This window comes from Micromys minutus (assembly GCF_963924665.1).
Source record: "Micromys minutus genome assembly, chromosome: 1".
Taxonomy (NCBI): Eukaryota; Metazoa; Chordata; class Mammalia; order Rodentia; family Muridae; genus Micromys; species Micromys minutus.
In genome coordinates, this window is record NC_137969.1 from 54172830 (window position 1) to 54193162 (window position 20333).

Here is a 20333-nt window from a genome sequence, read left to right on the forward strand (position 1 = left end):
GGGGATTGGGCTCAGGCTTCCTGGACTTGTCACCAGGTTCTATGTGGCACACACTGTCGGTTTCAGGGCCAGCCCTGGTCACTGGTCTGTCCTGACTTACAGACATGGTCCCACAGAAAACACAGTCGAGATCCTGCCTAGGGAAGACGGTCAGAAAGCTCATGGTTATGTTTTCAAAAAAGGGAACAGAACGTGGGGCTCCCTCTAGATCTGTTTCTGTGGGAACACAAAAAATGATTTGAGCAGCCCTCCCTCCCCCGAGGGGGGCGTCTCACACTGGATATCCCCCTCAGGACAAAGCCAAGGTGGAAATCAGGAAGCTCAGCAGCCCGCCGCAGGCAGAAGCCGTCCGAGACATGGTCAGATATGCACGCAATGTCATCGAGGAGTTCCGGAGGGCCAAGCACTACAAATATAACCTTTCTGTCACACACCACCACGTCCCACTTGCAGGGTGTGGTGGGAAGCTGGGAAGAGAGAGGAGGAGATGAGTAAAGTTTTGGAAGGAAGACAGTCCCCTGCGAGTGTGTGTAGGAAGACAGGTGGAAGCAGGTTGTCGGCCCTGAAGCATGTCGGGACTGTCCTCTCTAGACTGCAGTGGTCGTGAGTGCCGCGTAGGGGAAGGCTACCTCCTAGAGGAGCCATGCTGATGCTTTAGTGCAGGTAGGCACAGTGCTAAGAGCTCTGCCCACCTCAGCCCCATCCATGAGCACACTGCCTAGTGGCCATTGCTCCTGAGCCCGTGCCATGAGGAAAGAGCTCCTTAGATACACAGCCACTTCTCAGGGACACTGTTGGTGGTGGTCCTGGTCAGCAGAATTCTCACACAGTACTGTGTTCTGGGGATGTAAAGAGAGCTGGCTGGGGTGTGCATCCCAGAAGGCAGAAGAGACCTTTGTTCTCCTCCCCTGCTCCATTTTGTCTCTCATTATTAGGGCTTGAACCTAAAGCCTTGCACATGCCCAGCAGATGCACAGCCACCGAGCCACCCCACCCCCTGCCCCTCCCCCTACATGCACACACACACACACACACACTTTTTTTTTTAATCCAGTGTTTTGTTGAGAAGCATGCACGAGGAAGGTAGGCTCAAGTGCTGCCTGCAGTCTTCAGATTTTATTTTAAGACGTGTGTTTTCAAGGCACAGCACAGGCAGGCTTTGAACCTGAATTCCTTCCTCCTCGGCCTCCTGAACAGCCAAGGTGTCAGCACCAGGCCCAAGAGGCACATTGCTTCCTGGTGTAAGAAACCTTTTTGAGAACCTGGACCGGGGTTGCTTGGGAACCATTTCTGTGCAGGCACAGCTTTCTACCATGAGGTCCTCGGTTGCTCTGGGCTCCCAGCCTGGATAAGGGAGGATTTGAACTCCATCCTCACTCCCGGGTCTGTGCTGATGCTAGCATCTGAAGGGCCAGAGAGGTCTTTGCAGTTCCCTAGTTTGTTTCTTCAAGGGAATTTCAATTCCCTTTACTTCTGTTTTCCCCATCAGTACTTGAGTCACCCTGGAGGTAGGGGTGGGTGGACGGGAGGGAATGAGGGAATGCCCGCTCCACCTGCCCCCCCCACCTGCCCCTGCCTGGGATGCCCCACCCTGCCTGGAATGCTGCCTGTTTCCTTGACACTCCAGCACCCCCTAGTGAGCTACTGGAGATCTGTGAGCTTAGCCAGGAGAAGATGAGCTCTGTGTTTGAGGACAGCAACGTGTACATGCTACACATGATGTACCAGGCCATGGGCGTCTGCCTGTACATGCAGGACTGGGAAGGAGCCCTGAGATACGGACAGAAGATCATCAAGCCCTACAGGTGAGTGGCGAGTGGGACTGGGTGGCTTGGGACGTGCATGGTGGCTGACTTCCACCTGGAGCTGAAGGAGTCATGCTCCGGATAAGTGCTGCTGCTTGGTACCCACATCTGCAGAGAGGTCCAGAGCTTCTCACTGAGTGAGGCTCCTCCACCCTCCCAAGGAGCTCCCTCAGGAGGCAGCCTGTCACAGGTTATGCACAGAAGTCCATTCCGGCTAGGGTTAGAAAGCCAGGAGCTTACATCTGTGCCCACCTGCCTCTTCTGTGTGAAATGGCCCTTGTGACTTGGTGAGTGGAGGGCAGAGGACACGGGTGTCCCACAGCCTTCTTCCCGCCCTTCCCCCACACCATCTTCTTCTGCCTTTGCACACTCCAACCCCAGTGGCATTTCACTGACCTCTAGGGCTAACGGTTGCTGGCATCTATCTCCTGCTTGGTCAAATAAAACCAGATGAGATTCCAATATGTAGGAATAATGACTGAGCCGGAGAAATGGCCTGTGCTGGCGGGTTACCAGGCATTAATGTAGGAGGCAGGAATTGAAAGCACTGTCATCTCAGGTGGCCAGCCACTCCAAGACTGAGGCCCCTCACTGCCCAGCTGCCCGAGGTCTGCACATCAGGCATTTGGGGGATGGGCTCTAGAACAGTGTGGGCATTAGACTGGAAGTCCCCCTCCCCCAGAAAATGCCTGGTGATCCTGGTGAGTCCAAGGAGCCCAGGTTCTAAGATTGAGGACTGGAAACTTGCTGTGAGGTTGGTTCTACCTCCCCTAATCTCTGCCATCCACTTACCCACTATGCTCTGGATAGCCAGCAGGGGGAGCTAGAGAGGTGTTCAAACCTGCTCCTGGAATGAGCCAACTTGCAGACCTCTGACCTGGGATAAGGAAGTTCTCTGGTTTCAAACCTGCTCTGAGAGGCAGACAGCATCCTGGGCCTCAGAGTTGTGGGGAGGGGGATCTGCGCTGTATGATGCAAGGTTTCCCGAAGGCACACCTCCCCCTGCCTGGGAATTCAGTCTTCAGGACAGAAGGTCAGCACAGACCGAATAGAGCACACTGGCCTGCAGGGTGCACATCTTCCACATTTGCACACTTACTCACCCACAAGCTATATCCTGGGCTCCATTCCCAGGGAAATGGGTCACTTTTGAGCAGACTCCATTGGGCAGACCTGAGTTCAAATGAGAGAGCAAACCTGACCGACATACACAGTTCTGCTAGAAAGCAGAGCAGAGCGGGGGTGGGGGCTTGGGGGGAGGCAGGCAGACAGACAGACAAACCAAGAAACCAGAGGTGTTCTGGCTTCTGAGGGCTCAGGGTTTAGCAGACAGTTGGGTTCCCCTCAGATACTATGTGAGTGTGAACATGTATGAACGTGTATGTGTCCTGTCTGGTGGGAGGGAGGAGGCCTCTATGCTGTCTGTGTGAAGGTAGCGTTTGCTTTGACATTTCCCTGGTGCCTTGGTGTGAGTACAGCAAAAATAGACAAGCCTGGGTTAAGGCTGACATTGTGTTGAACACACCTCACGGTAAGAATTCCCCAACAGTTCTGATGCAGGAACCGGCAGTGCATTCGCAGTGCCCCTAACGGTGCACACTAGCCCACCTCACACTCTCCTGGACACCAGGTGGGTTTGGGGGAAGCTAGCTGCCGTAGAGAGTGGGGCAGACTCTGATGTGCCATCTCGTCCTTCCCAGTAAGCACTATCCCGTGTACTCCCTCAATGTGGCCTCCATGTGGCTGAAGCTGGGAAGGCTGTACATGGGCCTGGAAAACAAAGCTGCCGGAGAGAGAGCCCTCAAGAAGGTACGTCTGGGGCTGCAGGCTGGGCATCCAAGCAGTCAGGTCAGCTCCGCAAGTGCCCGTGTGCCCTGGGAGTCCAGCGGCTACTCACCATAGACTACCCTCTGGCCATGGCATTCTGGGCAGCTCTCAGCAGACGGAGGTGGCCTTACACTTGGTCGACCGCAGGCCCTTCTGGATAGCAGTCACGCGCTAAGAGGACAGAGCCGGGATTGCTGCCAGAGGAGTTCTGCTCTCTGGCTGTCTGAGAATCCAGTTCCTTGTCTAAAATCAAAGGGCTGGATCTGGAGAGTCGCCCAGTGTTACTACCCGGCCTGGGGAAATTCTAAAGTGAACCCAACCACTGTCCCCATTCACCGAAGCCAGTCATATAGGGGCTTCTCTTACAACATTGAGATCGGCTTTCCAGGTGGGGATGGCTCCAGCAGGTTATCTGAGGAGTCCAAGGTGTGTGACAGTCCTTCATATAGGACCTTTGACTCTGGAGGCTTCAACCTCACCAACCACGCTAGGAGTGCACTGTCTGTGCAGAAGGGGCAGGGTCCCAAGTATTTGCACGTGCATGTGCTCATGCATGCTCTTGTACAGATGTGCTTATAAATATGGAGGCTAACAGATGACCTCAGGTATAATTCCTCAGGACAGTCCCTGTGGTCGGCAGGCTCTCTCACTGACCTGCAGGTCATGGATTAGGTTAAGCCAGTCCTCCATTGAGCTCCAAGGATCCCCCCCCGTCACCACCTGTGCTGGGGTTAAAAGCATGTGCCACCATGCTTAGCTTCCTTATGCAGGAGTGGGGCTAGGACTCTGGTCTGTGCTCGAGGCAGAACTTTCTGAGCTGTCACCCCAGCCTGCTGTCCGTGTTGTGAACCCCTTATGAAAGCTCGCCATCCCAAGATATGCAATCTCCTTGTGTTTTACATTGACTTCCACAGCACAGTGAGACTGCAGAGTTGGTCTGTTGCTTCACTTGGTAAGACTATGTATAAGTGCTGCAGCCACAGGCTAGCCCAGTCCCCACAGTTTTCAACGCGTCAGTGGAGATAGACTCAGGGTCTTGCTAGGATAAAGTATGAGTCGTGTGGTTTTTCCATTGACGTGTGGCACCAGGGAAGAGTCGCCATTGGAAAGCATCATGACCTCTAAAACGTCTAGAAAAGTGGTTCAGGGCATGTTGTGATGCGAGCCCTTCTTTGTCTCTCCCGAGTATCTTTGCAGGGTGAGAAGGAACCTGTGAGAGGTGGTTTGCCCTCTGCACCCTGAAGCACTGGCTGGCACCACTGCTGGGCTGGGCGCAGTAGGCCAGGACTGTGGGTCAGGCAACAGGGATGTCAGATGTCCATCTGTCCCATGTCCTTTGCTCTGTCCTAGGCCATTGCCATCATGGAGGTAGCGCATGGCAAGGACCACCCGTACATCTCCGAGATCAAGCAGGAGATCGAGAGCCACTGACTGTACGCCCCAGCCTTCCATCAGAAACCTCACAGGACTTAAATATTTCCGACCTCACAGGTCACCCCAGCCTTCTGCAAACTTGCCACGCTGTGTTTCAGGTTCACGTTCAGCTCCGACCTTGAAGTCATTTCCAGTGCTTGCCTGTTCTCTAAGGGCCATGGCATGATTTCGCATATATATTTGGGGTAGATCGAGCTTTACAAGATGCAGCAGTTTCCCCTCTGTGCCTGTCAGAATGCTCTGCGGAGCTGACCGAGGAGAGAATAAAAGCGCCAGTCCTTGAAGCCTTGGTTTCTGGATGTCTGTGAGGATGTCCTGGGTGGGGTGGGGGGCTTCTCCACCAGTCCTTGAGCCCCGTTCTCTGCCCAGGGGTGGGTCATCTCCTGTCAGCAGATACTGTCACAGAACAGTGACTCTGGAGGAAGACTGCAGGCAAGAGGGAAGGTGCAGGGAGAGGTTGTTGGCCTGGGTACCCCCTTCGTGGCAGGGGGCTTGGCCTCTTCCAGGTTTCTCCTTGGCACCTTCAGGAGATGCTCAGCTGAGTTTTATCTTCCTGACGCCTCCCCTCTCCTTCCATGGACTCTTCCCTGTGCAGCCTCCGGGAAGACTCCAGGGTAAAGTTGAGAAGGAAAAAACTTTCCTTCCCAACCATGTGTGGTGAGCAAATACTGGTCTCCACCCCCACGTCTGCAGGAGCCCAGCTCCTCCAGTCTAGCAGGCTCAACAGCATTGGCCTGGAACTATTCATTAGCAGTCCCTAAAATGAGGAGCCCACTGCCCCCCCAAGGGCAGGGACGGTCCTCTTAGGAAAGTCTCTGTACCCCAGAAAGAGCGGCTTCCCCACGAGGTGACAAGGCAAACTTAATGGAGGATCCCTCTGCCTGTCGGTGATGTCACCATAACGGAGGTCCCTCTCTATGATGTCACAGTAATGGAGGGTCTTCTGCTTGTTGGTGTTGTCACCATAATGGAGGGTCCTCTGCTTGTCTGTGATGTCACAGTAATGGAGGGTCCTCTTCTTGTCTGTGATGTCACCATGACTGACTATAGACAAGTGGGCTTCCCCATCTCCTGCATATGGTCAGCTCTCAGTTTATTGCACGCACTCGGGTTTAGCTGGTAGAATACTTTGTTCTGTCGAATGCAGTCAGTCCCTGAGCGTCTCCTCTATGCAGAACACTGTATACTTGCCCAGTGCAGGACTCAGCCAGCCCTGTTCTTTGTGTTGAGGCAGTGTTTAAGCATGCTGACTTAGTGTACATGCTACTTCGGAGCCCCATACTCGCTTGGGCTGCAGCCTTTAGAACTGCAGCGAAGCCACTGTAAAGGGCACTTGGTAAAATCTGTCTGCCCACCCCCAGGTACATCGAGGCAAACTTGGCAGATCCTGATATGGTTTTGTGAGCTGCTTTTCCGGCTTTACTGTGGAACAGTGAGCAGCTTTTTTACACTTAGCATTTCTTCCTGTTCTCTGCAGTGATAGAGTGTAGCTCTCCTGATTCCCTCAGGACGAATATTGATGGGTATGTGTTGGTACCTGGTTCTCCTCTGACACAGGGCTCTCTGTGGAGGCAAAGGAAGGATCTTAATGGAGCTTTTGCCTGCAACAAAAGCAGTGTCTTACCATCTCCCTCCTCAAACTTACCACTTTCCTTCAGGAAAGTCCAAGGTCCTTGGAGCTGTGTGACAAGAACAAGAGACCCAGCACACACACACACACACACACACACACACACACACACACACACACACACACACACACACCTTTCTAGGATCCTGCACTGGCCATTACCTGTTTTTGCCCATGTCTTCTGAAACTTAGAACCCTAAAGTTTACCGGGGTGCTGGTCTACACTGGTGAAAATACTTGCATCTCCATTCTTATCACATGTGGGGAAAGGCAGATTGTTTTCTTTAAATGGAGAAAACAGCTTTTTGTCTGCAATCTGCTCAGGGTTGTTTAATGTATTTAGTTGCTGTTGCTGTGATAAAGCACCTGCCAAAAAGCAGCTTGGTGGGAGCAGGAGCTGGAGATGGGTCTGGATGTCCCCAGCTCTACAAAGTGACTCTCCTGTGGCTCATACGTCTTAACATCATCTCAGACCCAGGCAAGCCTTTAAGACACTAAAAATTCTGTTTGTGGGCTGGAGAGATAGCTCTGTGGCTGCTCTTCCAGAGGTCCTGAGCTCAATTCCCAGCAACCACATGGTGGCTCACAGCCATCTGTAATGGGATCTGATGCCCTCTTCTGGTGTGTGGAAAGACAGTGATCATGTACAAATAAAACAAATCTTTAAAGAAAAGCAACTTAGGAGAAAGGAATTTAAAGAGGGATGCAGTCCACTGTAAACTAGGGGAAGGCCTGGTAGTAGGCAGGGAAGGCACAGTGTCATGGCTGGTCACACACAGGCACCCAGGACAGGAAGGATAGCATATGAGGCCCAGCCCCAAAGACACACTTCCTCCAGCAAGGCTTGACCTAAAGGTTCCACTGCCTCAACATAGTGCCACCAGGGTCCAGAAGAGGACGTCCGATCCCCGGGAGCTGGCACTGCATGCAGCTTACAGCTTACGGCTGCCTGAGTGGATACTCAGAGCCAAACCCGTCCCCTGGGAGAGCAGAGACACTCCTAAGGAGCCTCCTCTCTCCCCAGCAACTCACTCTAGGGCCTTTAGGGCTGGTTCCTTTCTCCCTCCCAGGGAGCTGCTGGGGGCTTTTCTGGGTCTGCCTTACAGCGAGTGACATGGGAAAGATCTGTGCACTCAAATCTGAGGTCACGGGCATGACGGGCTCGCTCACTTGTCTGGACTTCTGCCTCGAAAGAGTTCTGTCCCTCATACATTCTCCTTGATTCCTCCATCCTGTGTTTTGTACAGCTAAGGAAAATAAAATGTAAACTCACAAACCCACTTGTTGGTTCCAGCCATTCCTCACTTTAGCATGTTTCTCTGTGTGTGTGTGTGTGTGTGTGTGTGTGTGTCCCTGTCACTTTAATGCATGGCTCTGTGGCATGGCTCTGTGTGTGCCCCTGTCACTTTAACACATGGCTCTGTGTGTCCCTGTCACTTTAACACATGGTTCTCTGTGTGTCCCTATCACTTTAACACATGGTTCGCTGTGTGTCCCTGTCACTTTAATACATGGTTTGTGTGTGTCCCTGTCACTTTAACACGTGGTTCTGTGTGTGTGTGCCTTTTGTTTGAGGTTCTTTATAATTTTTGTGTTCTCAAGCTGCAGAGATGGTGCAGTGGTTAAGGGCAAGTGCTGCTCTTGCAGAAAGCTTGGGTTTGGTTCCAGCACCCCTGTTTGGTGGCCCACAACCACCTAATACTACAGTTCCAGGGGGATCTAACGCCCTCTTCTGGCTGCATTAGGCACTGTACTTGTGTGCATATACCCACAGGCAGACACAAGTACACATAATTAAAAATAAATAAAAGTTTTTTTTTTCTTCTGGGGCTATTAATATTCTCTTTGGAGACAAACAAGTATATGCCTTAACATGTTTTAAAACTTCTATGTATATAAGTTTGTCTGCATGTGTGTATGTGTACTACACGCATGCACTGCCCAAGGAAGCCAAAAGAGGTTATTGGATCCCCTGAAAGTACAATCACAGACTGTTGCAAGAGGACATACGGGAGCTGGGACTCAACACAGGGCTGCCAGTGCTCATAACCACTGAGCCATCTCTTCAGGCCCCAAGATGACAGTTTATCAAGTACTGAAAATTGTTTTGTTTTTTTAATCCTCAGAAGAAAACAAATTGGGTTTACTTGGTATAACACAGACAAATCCACCCTGACTCACTGCTCCCCATTTTCAATGGTCTCTTTAGTGTTGCATCTTTTAAAAACATTGCATAAGTTTTATTTCAAGAACCACAACTGTCCCATTGACAAGGTCACCATAAAAATAGAACTACTTTCATGTTTGCTGAAATGAACGTCTCCTCTTGCCTCTGAGCAGCCTTTTAGTATTCCTCCCCAGAGGTGAGGCGAGTAGGGGTTGTGGGTGGTTTACTGTCGGAAATGGTCAACACAGCATCCTCCTCTTTTTTTCACAAGAGCTTCCTGGTTACCTGCCAAGGCAGAAGGGACCCAGAAGGAAGGCTTCCTGCTGGTTCTCTATGGACGTGAGAAAAAGACCCACCCTAGCATTGGCTTCTTGTGTGTTTCCTCCACAATGAAGATTCAAGAAAGTGCAAACAAGATCTGCATCAAGACTAGGTCATGCAAGGGTTAAAAAAAAAAAAAAAAAAAAAAAAGCCTAGGTGAAACCACAACATCAGAAGAAAAACTCGACAGGTTTTCCTAGAGGTCTTTGCCTATAAAACCCATCTTAAAGTAAGGGAGACAATAGGGCGGGGAAGATAGCTCAGTCAAGAATGTGTTGGCCACGTGAGCATCAGGCTCTGAGCTCAACCCCAGAACAGGGCTTGGTGGCACATGTGTTCAATCCCAGTGGCAGAGACAAGAGCCCCAAGCTTGTTTGAATTGGAAGTCCCAGGCCAGTGAGACTCTGTTCAAAACAACAAGGCAAAAGGTTCCCGAAAAATGATACCCATGGTTGGCGTCTGGTCTCTACAGGCACATACACACATGAATGCACACTCACCCGTGCACCCACACAAGTATGCATATACAGAGTATGGGAAGCCAGTGCAATCAACTAGTGCATGTATGTTGTGGAAAAACATGTTTTTTTTTCAAAACAAGGTTTATTGCATGTAGAAATCAATAGATATCTTTTACAAAAGGGGGGAGGGTTAGAATAAAGATCTCACATTTGTAAAGGCACATCGGAAACATCTTATGGCAAAGACAAGGACAGAGACAACATCTTCTAGGACAATGTCCTAAATAAGACTTTGTAGAAAGAGGGAACAGTGCAAAAGAATACTGTCAAAAAGTCAGCACCCTACACCCCTGTGTAAGAGCGGTGTAAGAGGCTGGTGGGCAGAAGCTTGTTACTGATAGGCAACAGCTCATGGAACAGCGTGCATAGCTTTATTTAGGGCTTTTAGTATTATCCACGGGACAGAGAGTCTCTGCCAAAGTGCAGTCAATGTGATCATCGGTAACTTGTCTCCTCTGGCCTGCCCCAGCCCTCGGGTGCAGTTTGCTAGGAGAAAGGTTTGACAGCCATCTCTGCCACGAACTGGACACCGAGTCCCAACCTGGAATGCTTTTTTCATTCTTTTTTCTTTCTTTTCAACAGCTTACAACATAGTGGGTGCTAGCCCATGTCCAGGCCAGCTCACAAAGGCCAGCCACATCTGGCACAGCACTGTCTTGCAGGCAAGGTGGAGGTCTGTAGGCTTCTGTGGGCTGACCCAAGAACCCTAGAGAAAGCTGTTTTCTAAGCTGAGGGTGGGGGTGGGAGTGTCTATGCATCATTCCACAATGAAAGCTATTCAGTGTCAATTATTTTGAAGGAAACCAAAATTCACAACATCTGACAGAAACAACCAAAAGCTAGCATCAAAATACTGAACAAAAGAGTGACTGACTAGTGAAGCAAACTAGCCGGTTACTATGTAACAAGTCACAAAAGGTTACCCTTTGAATAGTCATCTGCGATTGTAACCTCCCCAGGGAACCCTCAGCCAGGTCCGCTGACCACTGAGGCGCGGAGGGAATACAGTGGAAATCAGCTCTAAGGAAGTCAGAGCTTGTGTCTAAAAGAATGGTTAAGGAATTTTAGGACTTCCAACAGTGGCAAGGAACTTCAAAGGAAATTGCAATAAAACTTTACAGCCTTTGAGTCTAAATAAAATGACTCCAAAGGACAGTTTTCAGTTCAGTGCTGAAGGTATTTATTGGTTAGCATTGCACTGAAGGAGGAGGGAGGCCCCAGAGAAATGCCAAGAACGCCAAGAGCTTGCCCAAGCCACCTGGCTCCACTGGAGCAGCATTCCTGAGGGTTTAGCATGAGGTCCCACCCCAAGGCAGGGAAAAAGCCTGATCTGAAACGCTTAGCTTCTCTGCTTTCCACCCAAAAGAGTTTGTGTCCCCCAGGGAAGAGGTTGGGGAAGAAAGATTAACAAGGAGGGGGTTGGATAGATAGGTCAATCATAGCACACCCCGTGGGGCTCCCTGGGAAGCCTTAAGGTGCCCCTGTGCCACCAGCTGACCAGGAAGACTGAAGCAAATAGTCCAGCAAGCCAGAAGTAGATTAGATTGCAGGTCACCACATCGGTGCTCTCACCCAAAAGCCTGTTAGGGGCACCAGGAAATAAACAAGAAACCTGCCGCCACTGTTATTTCTAATCACACTAATATCCGTCCATTTTTCCTCTCTCTGGTACCAAGGGACAGTGTTGTCCCTCAGGATGGGAGCCTGGGTGTGAGAAGCTATCTCCCCGATTTGTTCTGGACACTCATTTCCTAGATCCTACCCCTTCAAACCCCCGAATCCATGGAACCAGTCTTTCTTAAGAATTCCCCCAGGCTGGAGAGATGGCTCAGTGGTTAAGAGCACTGACTGATCTTCCAGAGGTCCTGAGTTCAATTCCCAGCAATTATATGGTGGCTCACAACCATTTGTAATAGCGTCTGATGCCCTCTTCTGGTGTGTATTCACATACATAAAAGAAAAATCTTAGAAAGAAAGAAAGGAAGGAAGGAAGGAAGAAAGGAAGGAAGGAAGGAAAGAAGGAAGAAAGAAATTTCTCCGTGGACATTTTAGAGAGGTTTAAGACCATGGTCCTTTTCAGATTTAACTTTTATAGGAACTTCGTGAACTGGTAGGATAAAATTAAAAGTGAGCTTCAGACCAGCTGATCTGGAAATGGAAAGCCAGTGAGCAAGCAAGGAGAGTTGGTGGTATTCTGAGTAGACAAAGTGACCTGGGAGGCAGTGACATCACACAGGGGCACCATTTTGTCCCCTACACAAGAACACTCACCGCTACCACACAGCCTTGTGCTTGCACAGGCACCCACAAGCAAGAGAAATTGCAAATGCTAAGCACGGAAGTAGCATGCATGGGCAGAACTCTCTGCTCACAAGCATGAGGTACCAGACAAGGAATCTCCATAGCAACTGTCCAGATGCAAAGACCACTTGTCACCACCCAATATGGATAGCAGGCAAGGAGCCCAGGAGAAGTAGATCTCAACACTGAATCACAATCTTCCCTGGGGTGTTGTATCATTTCCAATTCTGACATCCCTATAGGGTTCAAAGAACTTTATACTCAAAGAATTCTGGGTAAGAAATCCAGGGATGGTCTATCCTCTCCCTTCTGTCTTTGGGCAAGCTCAGAGAGCATTTAATGAATGATGGTCTTGCTGGCAAGAGTAGAGCAGGAGTCACATTCTATGCAACAGTTATCCATATTTAGGCTGGCATTTGCTCCAACCCTCCTGCCAGACAACCAAATGTCCTTTGTCTATCTCTAAAATGAGAAGGCTGAACACAGTTCCGAACAGCAAGAACCAGTCTCCAAACAGCAGTACGTTATCCATCTATGAGACTGAAGGCTGCCAGATCCCCAGTGCCTGGTCACGAACAGGCTAACAGGAATGTACCAATGGGAGTCTGAGAAACGTGGTGTGCTAAATAAATCGGCAAAGGCTATGACGAACTGAACACACTGGGTGGAAGCACTCACTTCCCCTAAGGTATAATGGGAACACAAAAGCTGAGAACAGGGAAGAGAGGATGGATACTGGACAAACTGCTTGGTCCAGTGTCCCAGCTGCCCTAAAATAAATGACATCTGGATGAACCGTGTTGGCAGCATGTGCAGAGAACACACTCATATTTCCCCAGACATGTAGATACTACATTTGGCAGATGTCCCCAGAAAGGTGATTTGTCACCAAAGGACCCAGAAGCGAGGTGAAGGCCAGGACAATTCTACCTCTATGCTCAGGCTGAAATAACCCTCTGGAGCTAACTGTGACTACTGACTCCACCCTCCAGAACCAACGCATCTGTCACTCATCAACCCAGGTCACCAGGGAATGGGCCGTTCCCACTGAAGAGCGAAAGCTCTCTGCTAGAAGCTGAGTGAGCCAGAGCTGTCAGTCGTGGAGAGAGAAAACACCGATGATCAATTGGTGGCTATCTGGCTAGTCCACTGGCCAAAACAAAAATAGCTGCAGGGCAGAATCTTTGGTGAATGCATAAGCCAAGGGCCCAATGGCAGTGACCTGACAATCTGTGGACAGCTCATTCCTAACACGGAGAAGAAATAAATTATTACGAACAGGTATCAGGGTGAATCACGTTCCTTGAGTTTATTCTAGAATGCCCCGGGTACTTTTGCCCTCTCCGCCTCAAGTAATTGGCACATCTTCTCCAAACAGAAATCAATTAAGTAAATTTGCTTTCTCTATCAGACATGGCACTGGAAATGAGACAGCATGGAAGGCATAGGGCACTTCTTACCTGTGACCCCTTGTCGATAATGCCTGATCCGAGCTTACAGGAGGTGACAGACAACTGCACAGTAATACATCCATCAACCCAGCCTGTCAGCATCCAGGGGCACCTCCCAGCCCGACCGGATGCAAGGCCAGCCCAGCTAGGTAGCAGGGTCACAAAGAACCGGTTCTGTGCCCACTAGCTTAGCTATAGAAAAGACAAATGGCGAGACATTTGAATTGGGGAGGAAACAAATGGTATGTATTCAGTCAGTCTGGAAATTCACTAACAGGTCAATCTATGGTAAACTAGGAAAGATAGGTAAATGCTCCCGGGAGGTAGTAGCTGAAAGCAGATGCTGAGAGAGGGTGGTGTGTGGCTTGCTTAGAAGTTGGTGGTTGTGTTCTGTGAGGACCATGTCCTGAAGTGGAGGTGGCTGAGAGATCCCAAGACTGGGATGGGGGTTGAGGGGGACAGGATGACAGCTTGTTTCTAACAGTGAGTAGAAGCCCTTTCTCACAGCAGTAAATGTCTCTCAAAGTAAGCACATTAAATCAAAGCTTATTGCTCGGTGTGGTCCACGTGAGACGCCCTCAGCCTTCCTAGTATCTGCGGCTCATCTCCAAGTGAGCAGAGGGACCCACTGGTCTCCTGAATAAAGTGACCTACATGCCTAATACTTCTCTACTTCTCAGTGAAGAAGGAGCACGTGCAGATATACAGGCTCCCTGAGATTCCACCTGAAGTCACTGCAGAGCCCCAGGAGGCCAGCCACAGCTCAGCCAAACGCTCCGCAGCTTCACTTTGAACCAAACTCACAATCTCAGGAATGAAGACACCATGTTAAGCAGCCAGGGTGCAGAGACCCCTGAACCAGGACAAAGGTGGACGTAGGCATATGAGTGTAAATGAAAGAGAGGCATGACTGGAAAAACCTCAAAACCATGGCCGGGCAGCAGTCCACGGCTCTGCTGTGAGATAGGATGTCTTACTGGCCCCTGCTTTAATTTTCCCCTCCTTCAAATCCAAACTGCAGCAACGGGCCCTGACAACTCCAGCTCTGGTTCCCACGCATCATAGGAAACCTTTCCAAAAGGCCTAACCAGATAACTAATTTAATACACTCTGCTTCAAGGTTTATTCCTTGGCTCACTTCCCAGAGAGAACGTGTCTCTGGGTAATTATTATGCAGATGCTGCTTTAAATGCCTGATAATAATTTAACCAGAGATCCATGGGGACTTACTGGGGATGGGAAAGGAACTCGGAACGTATTAAAGAAGCAATAGTGTTTAAGAATGGAATATGTACACAGGCAGGATGCTTAAATGTTTTCCTTTGGGTCACATCATGTGTTGGCTAGGAAGCTGGATAGCAAAACCGACATCTTCCCTGTACCTTATTCTTCTAGCATAGGGTACAAACTGCCTGAGTGACCATTCAAAGGGGAACCATATCTCCTGCTGCCTGTGCGAGGTATTCTGACCAACTAAACCTTAGAGACAACAGGCAAGGGCCAGTGTTCTCCCTCACATTAGGAAGCCATGAGTGGGACCGGCTGTCAGGACAAGTAAAGGGGAAATGTCGTCAAAGGAAGTTAAATGAGACTTTTCTACCCTTAATACTCTAACATTTCCCCCAAAATACCTACGTCAGAATTTGCACAGGATACTAGGTCCACAAGGCTCGCACACTTCGGCGCCTTGATTCAATTGGCATGGTGGAAGGGAGGATGGACGAGCCTCCTGCACAGATTCTGAACCCACAGATGCTGTCGTAACATCAGCGCCAGCACAGCCCTGGCCCAGTGGGTGCTTGGCTCATCTTCCAGAGGGATTAATGGGGAATCTGATGTCATAAGCATTCACTAGTGTGTGGGGACAGAAGCCACAAAGATACACACTTTCTGGTTGGTCCTTTCAGCTCAGGAAAAAGGGAAAATACAACTGTGGAGGAAAACCAGGCATGGTCAGTTCCACAAACTCAGTTAGAAAAATTATGCTCAGAGAAATAGGCAGGAAACTGGGTTTCATGTCGAACGTGGTTGATGCCGTCACTGACCAGACTGGGCTACACAGGAAAGGGAGACGGGAAGGGAGGCAGGAAGGGAGGCGGTAGAAGGTTTTCCAAGAGACGGTCTCAGCATTCATCACAAGGGGCAAGGGTGGCCAGTGTGCTGTGGGAACACACCTGACATCACAGCACTTGGGGGGGGGGGGGGACGGGAAGATTAGGAGCCATCCACTTAGCTACACAGAAAACAAGACCGCCCAAGAACCCTGCCTCAGGGCAACAGGGAAGCCCTGAGAAGAATCAACTCAGTCCTTGTCCTCTACAGCCTAGACTCAAACAGCACACAGTGAGTCAGACACAGGTGTGTGCCTCCTGGTCAGGGTCCTACCACATGCCAGACAGCTCAGAGCTTCCTTCACATTTCCCTTAAGACCCTTCTAACCACGGATAGAAAGACGGAATGCACCTAAACTTCATCGTCCACATCACCACCCACCATGCTCAACACTGTGTAGTTATGAATCCACACCAAGGCCACACCCAACTCCATTCTCATCCTGGTGTGTAATCTTCTCACAATCAGGCAAAGAGCTGAGCTCTGCACATGGCCTGGCCCAGTGATGTGAGTATACAAGATAAAGCAGTAGATACCCAGCCCGCCATCCATCATCGGACTTCTGAAGCAGAACAAGGGTGAGCAGCAGACAGCAGCACCCCGTTTACCAAAGACGGCATCACCGCCCATAGAGGCTCTGCGCTCCCAGCCAATCCTAACCTTCACCTGGGCTTAGGGAGAAAGATCGCTGAGGGTGAGGGAGGAAGCGAAGGAGAGGAAAGCAACCACCCAGCAAGGTGCACAAACCCAGTGTGTAAAGGAACACTTCCAAGGACCTTGGCTCCTCTCTCTTCCAGCTGAGGATGGATTCTTTCTCTTGCCACTTTTGATTGGGGGCATTACAATTTGTTGGCAACTTCACTAGAGATACTTTCCCGTATGCCTCTGTGTCTACAACGTCCCATGGGGCCACCATCTTCCCTCCCAGAGGATTACACTGCAGATCAGTCAACGTGTGGTCCAAAGGAGAAACACTATATTATTGTGGGGGGAAAACTGCGTTATAATAACTCACGGAACTTATTCCAAAAAGGGAAAAAAAATAAATTATCTCATATAAAATAATACATGATGCTTCTAGGTAACTCTGCCTCCTGCCAGCCATCCACCTCCAGCTGGGGAGGCAGATGTTGTCTGGAAGTGACGGCCCCTGCAGGACAGTGCTGGGTCCCTCATCCAAAAGCTGCATCCCGGAGATCAGATGAGCCTGGAATTCTGCAGGAACTGGACAAGGACTTGGTAGACAAACTTGTACTGCGCAATGGTCTGGATCATGAACATCCTCTGCTCCCTGAGGAACCTCAGCATCGTGGGCACTTCCACCTTCTGCAAGGGAATAGAAAGGACACACAGCCTGAGACAGGGCACCTCATCTGAGATCTTCCCCTCCGAGGAAGCCTCCTCCCACTGCTGACAACCTCCGGGGCTTTAGGAATTGTCTCTGGAGACCCCTATCACTGGTGTGGTATCATTCACCGTGGGTTTTTGTGTTTACTTGTGTGGGCGAATCTGAAAGCTGTTTGATCTAACACTGTAAGGTCCTCAAAGCAGTGGGCCGTGGAAAATGGCAAATACTATTCCTTCCCCCATGCCCTGCCCTTTATATATAGGTTGAGAAAGATTGGGGAGGGGGTGATCACTCTGTAGTCTAGGCTAACTTCAAACACACGACGGTGTTCCTGTCACCACCACGGCAAGTTAGCTATTTCCTCTTTTAAAGGGATTTTATTACATTTATTTGTGTGTGTCTTGGGGACCAAACCCAGCTTGGTGTCAAGAACCTTCACCCACTGACCCATCTTGCCGGCCCAGATATTTCCTTTGTATGGGGTGTGGATACTCATGTATGGGGTACGTGCGTGGATGTTCACACGAGTGTGTACGGGTGCGGATATTCAGAGGTGGACACTGCGTGCCCTATGCCGTCACGGCAGAGTCCCTCACTGAACTGGCGCTTGCCATTTCTCATCTAGGTTGGCTGGCCAGGGAACACTGTGGTACCATGTCATTCCTGTCCTGTGTCATGTGTGCCTCATGTCTCCCCTGGCTTTCGGAGTGCTCATCCATACCTAGCTTTTCCATGAATGCCGGGGATCTGCTTCACAAGTGAGTGCTTATGGTTGCTGGGATATCTCCTTAGCCCTTAAGATCATTTCTTTTCTCTTGTAACAACCCCCTCCAAATCTATCATCCCTCCCTGCCTCCCCACCCACATCCTCCACCATTTCTACTTTATATCCTCTTCCACCCTGGTTACCCCCCACCATCATGCCTACTACCACCCCCACTCCATCCCCACCCCCCATCCCCACCCCACCATCACTCACCATCCCCACCCCACCCCATCCTCACTCCACATTCCCACCCCACCCCATCATCACTCCCCACCCCCATCCCCACCCCACCCCATCATCACTCCCCACCCCCATCCCCACCCCACCCCACCGTTACTCCCCACCCCCATCCCCACCCCACCCCATCATCACTCCCCACCCCCATCCCCACCCCACCCCACCATCACTCCCCATCCCCACCCCCCACCCCACCCCGTCATCACTCCCCACCCCCCATCCCCACCCCACCATCACTCCCCATCCCCACCCCACCCCATCATCACTCCCCACCCCCATCCCCACCCCACCGTCACTCCCCACCCCCATCCCCACCCCACCATCACTCCCCATCCCCACCCCCCACCCCACCCCATCATCACTCCCCACCCCCCATCCCCACCCCACCATCACTCCCCATCACCCCCCATCCCACCCCACCATCACTCCCCACCCCCCATCCCCACCCCACCCCACCTTCACTCCCCACCCCCATCCCCACCCCACCATCACTCCCCACCCCCCCACCCCATCCATCATCATTAGCTCCCCACTCCCAGTGATGCTCATGTGCCCCTGGCACGTGCAGGGCAGGGCAGACATGGTCCTTATCACACAAAGAGCACCAGAGAAAGCCACACAGCACTGACACTGCAGAGCAGCCTGGGAGAGCTGTAACTACCAACCTCGATCTCACAGCCACCACCTTGCTGCAGGAACCTCCCCTCACCCCCCACAATCAACAGGACAAGAGAGAAGACTCAGTTCCCAGCATTCCCCTCAGGTGGCTCACAACCTCCGAGACACATATCAGAGCCTTAGACACTTTCTTCTGGCCTCTGTGGGGGCTGTCCTCACTTGCACCTCTAACCCAGCATCTCCACATAATTAAAAATATTTTTTTCAATGAGACAAAAGGAGGAAAGTGTAGGAAAAAGAAAAGCCGCTTCACTGGCAAAAATGAATACAGCTAGAGTCACAAACCAAAACATAAAGCGCAGGAACCACCTCGGCTCTGGGAAAAGGCAGGCTGAACTGCGATGGGAGAAGAATAGGGCATAACAGTTTCATATTTACCTGCCAAAGGTCTTTGTTTAAAGAACAAGCTAAACATGTCTGCCCTTCTCCTGAGAGGAACACGGGAGTGAGAGGAGCCAGGCCTGAAGAGTACAGGGCTGATCAGGTCTCCCTTTGGTCAACAGCAACCATGGGAAATGGAATGGGACAGATAAGAGTGATTATAGCAGTGCTGGGGAAAGGAAATGAATTGTATGAGTCACCTTGCTATCTCTGAATATCAGTGGGAACACAAGTTTTTTTTTAGGCCTCCTATACACCAGCAAGGAATATGCTGGCATGCAGTTGGGCACTGAGGAACACCCACCGTGGGGGGAGTGGGGCACTGAGCCACTCTGAGTCTCCAGGAGCCTACCAGATCCCTGTCAGCTGGGATCCCCCAATCCACACCCATTCCGCACCAGCTGATGCATGGTGAGTCACATGATCCCCAGCCTTCACAGAGGTTGTGGATGGGTCTCCAAAGAGCTAAGGAACTAGACTTTCACAGCCAACAAGACAGGGCAGTATTAAATAAAGCTGGCTTTTCAAATCTCTGAGTCTATTAGTACCCATATTATGCACTGACAAATCCATTACACATAACAAGAGTTCCTTGCTACATAATTTAGAAACTGAACAGTTTGGTGGAAACAGTGAGAAGGCAGGAAGTAACCTCAGAAGAGTCTGCTCCCTGACATCAGACAGCTGCCTCAACGTACGTAGAGACAGCTTTATTTAATACTGTTGATATAAAATGTTAAATAATATTTAATTAACATCACACAATTGCTTCTGGGCCAGGCTTTTCATAGGACAGAGGTAAGGATGCCCCTTTATTAACCGAATATCCCTAGAGGAGGACTATTGTGGAGGTTGATAGCAAGATCCACTAAAAAGCACAAGGAAACATCCGTAACAGGTGAGGCTTGCAGCTCATCGGGTAGAAGTTCTGGGTCAGATCCCTATAAGTTTCCCAAATAAACCAACACACAAACAGAAGCCGAATCTAAAACCACTGCTCCCACTGTTAAGAGTCTGTAAACTCCACCCCACAGTTACCTGGCACTATAAAAAGGGCTGCTTGCCCCCTCTTCGCTCTCTTGCTGTCCTCTCTTGCTCCTTTGTCCCTCCTCTCCCCATTCCCTTCCCCCTTCTCTCTCCACATGCTCATGGCCGGCCTCTGCTTCTCTTCTCCTCTTCTCTCTCTTTGCCTCCACTACCTTCTTAACTCCCCTCCCCATGCCCTGAATAAACTCTATTCTGTGCTATACAATCTTGTGGCTGGTCCCTTGGGGGAAGGGACCCAACGTAGGTCTGCCAGAGGCTTCCTCCTTGCCCCCACACCTCACATCTCCATAGAACATATCCCCTCTAC

The 20333-nt window shown here is 50.5% G+C and overlaps 2 protein-coding genes across 2 annotated transcripts in view; one reads left to right on the top strand and one right to left on the bottom strand.

The window, feature by feature from the left end:
• Positions 1-5350, top strand: part of SMYD2 (SET and MYND domain containing 2) — a 42049-nt gene extending 36699 nt beyond the window's left edge. Inside the window, exons 9-12 of the mRNA XM_080936572.1 lie at positions 294-414; positions 1631-1805; positions 3506-3614; positions 4983-5350. Coding sequence (XP_080792698.1) covers positions 294-414; positions 1631-1805; positions 3506-3614; positions 4983-5063 — 486 coding nt within the window. The 3' untranslated portion in view covers positions 5064-5350. The remainder of the gene's footprint in view (positions 1-293; positions 415-1630; positions 1806-3505; positions 3615-4982) is intronic.
• A 5035-nt stretch (positions 5351-10385) lies between these two features.
• The window catches only part of PTPN14 (protein tyrosine phosphatase non-receptor type 14), a 90534-nt gene continuing 80586 nt past the window's right edge, over positions 10386-20333 (bottom strand). The window contains exon 18 of the mRNA XM_080931467.1: positions 10386-16895. Coding sequence (XP_080787593.1) covers positions 16767-16895 — 129 coding nt within the window. The 3' untranslated portion in view covers positions 10386-16766. The remainder of the gene's footprint in view (positions 16896-20333) is intronic.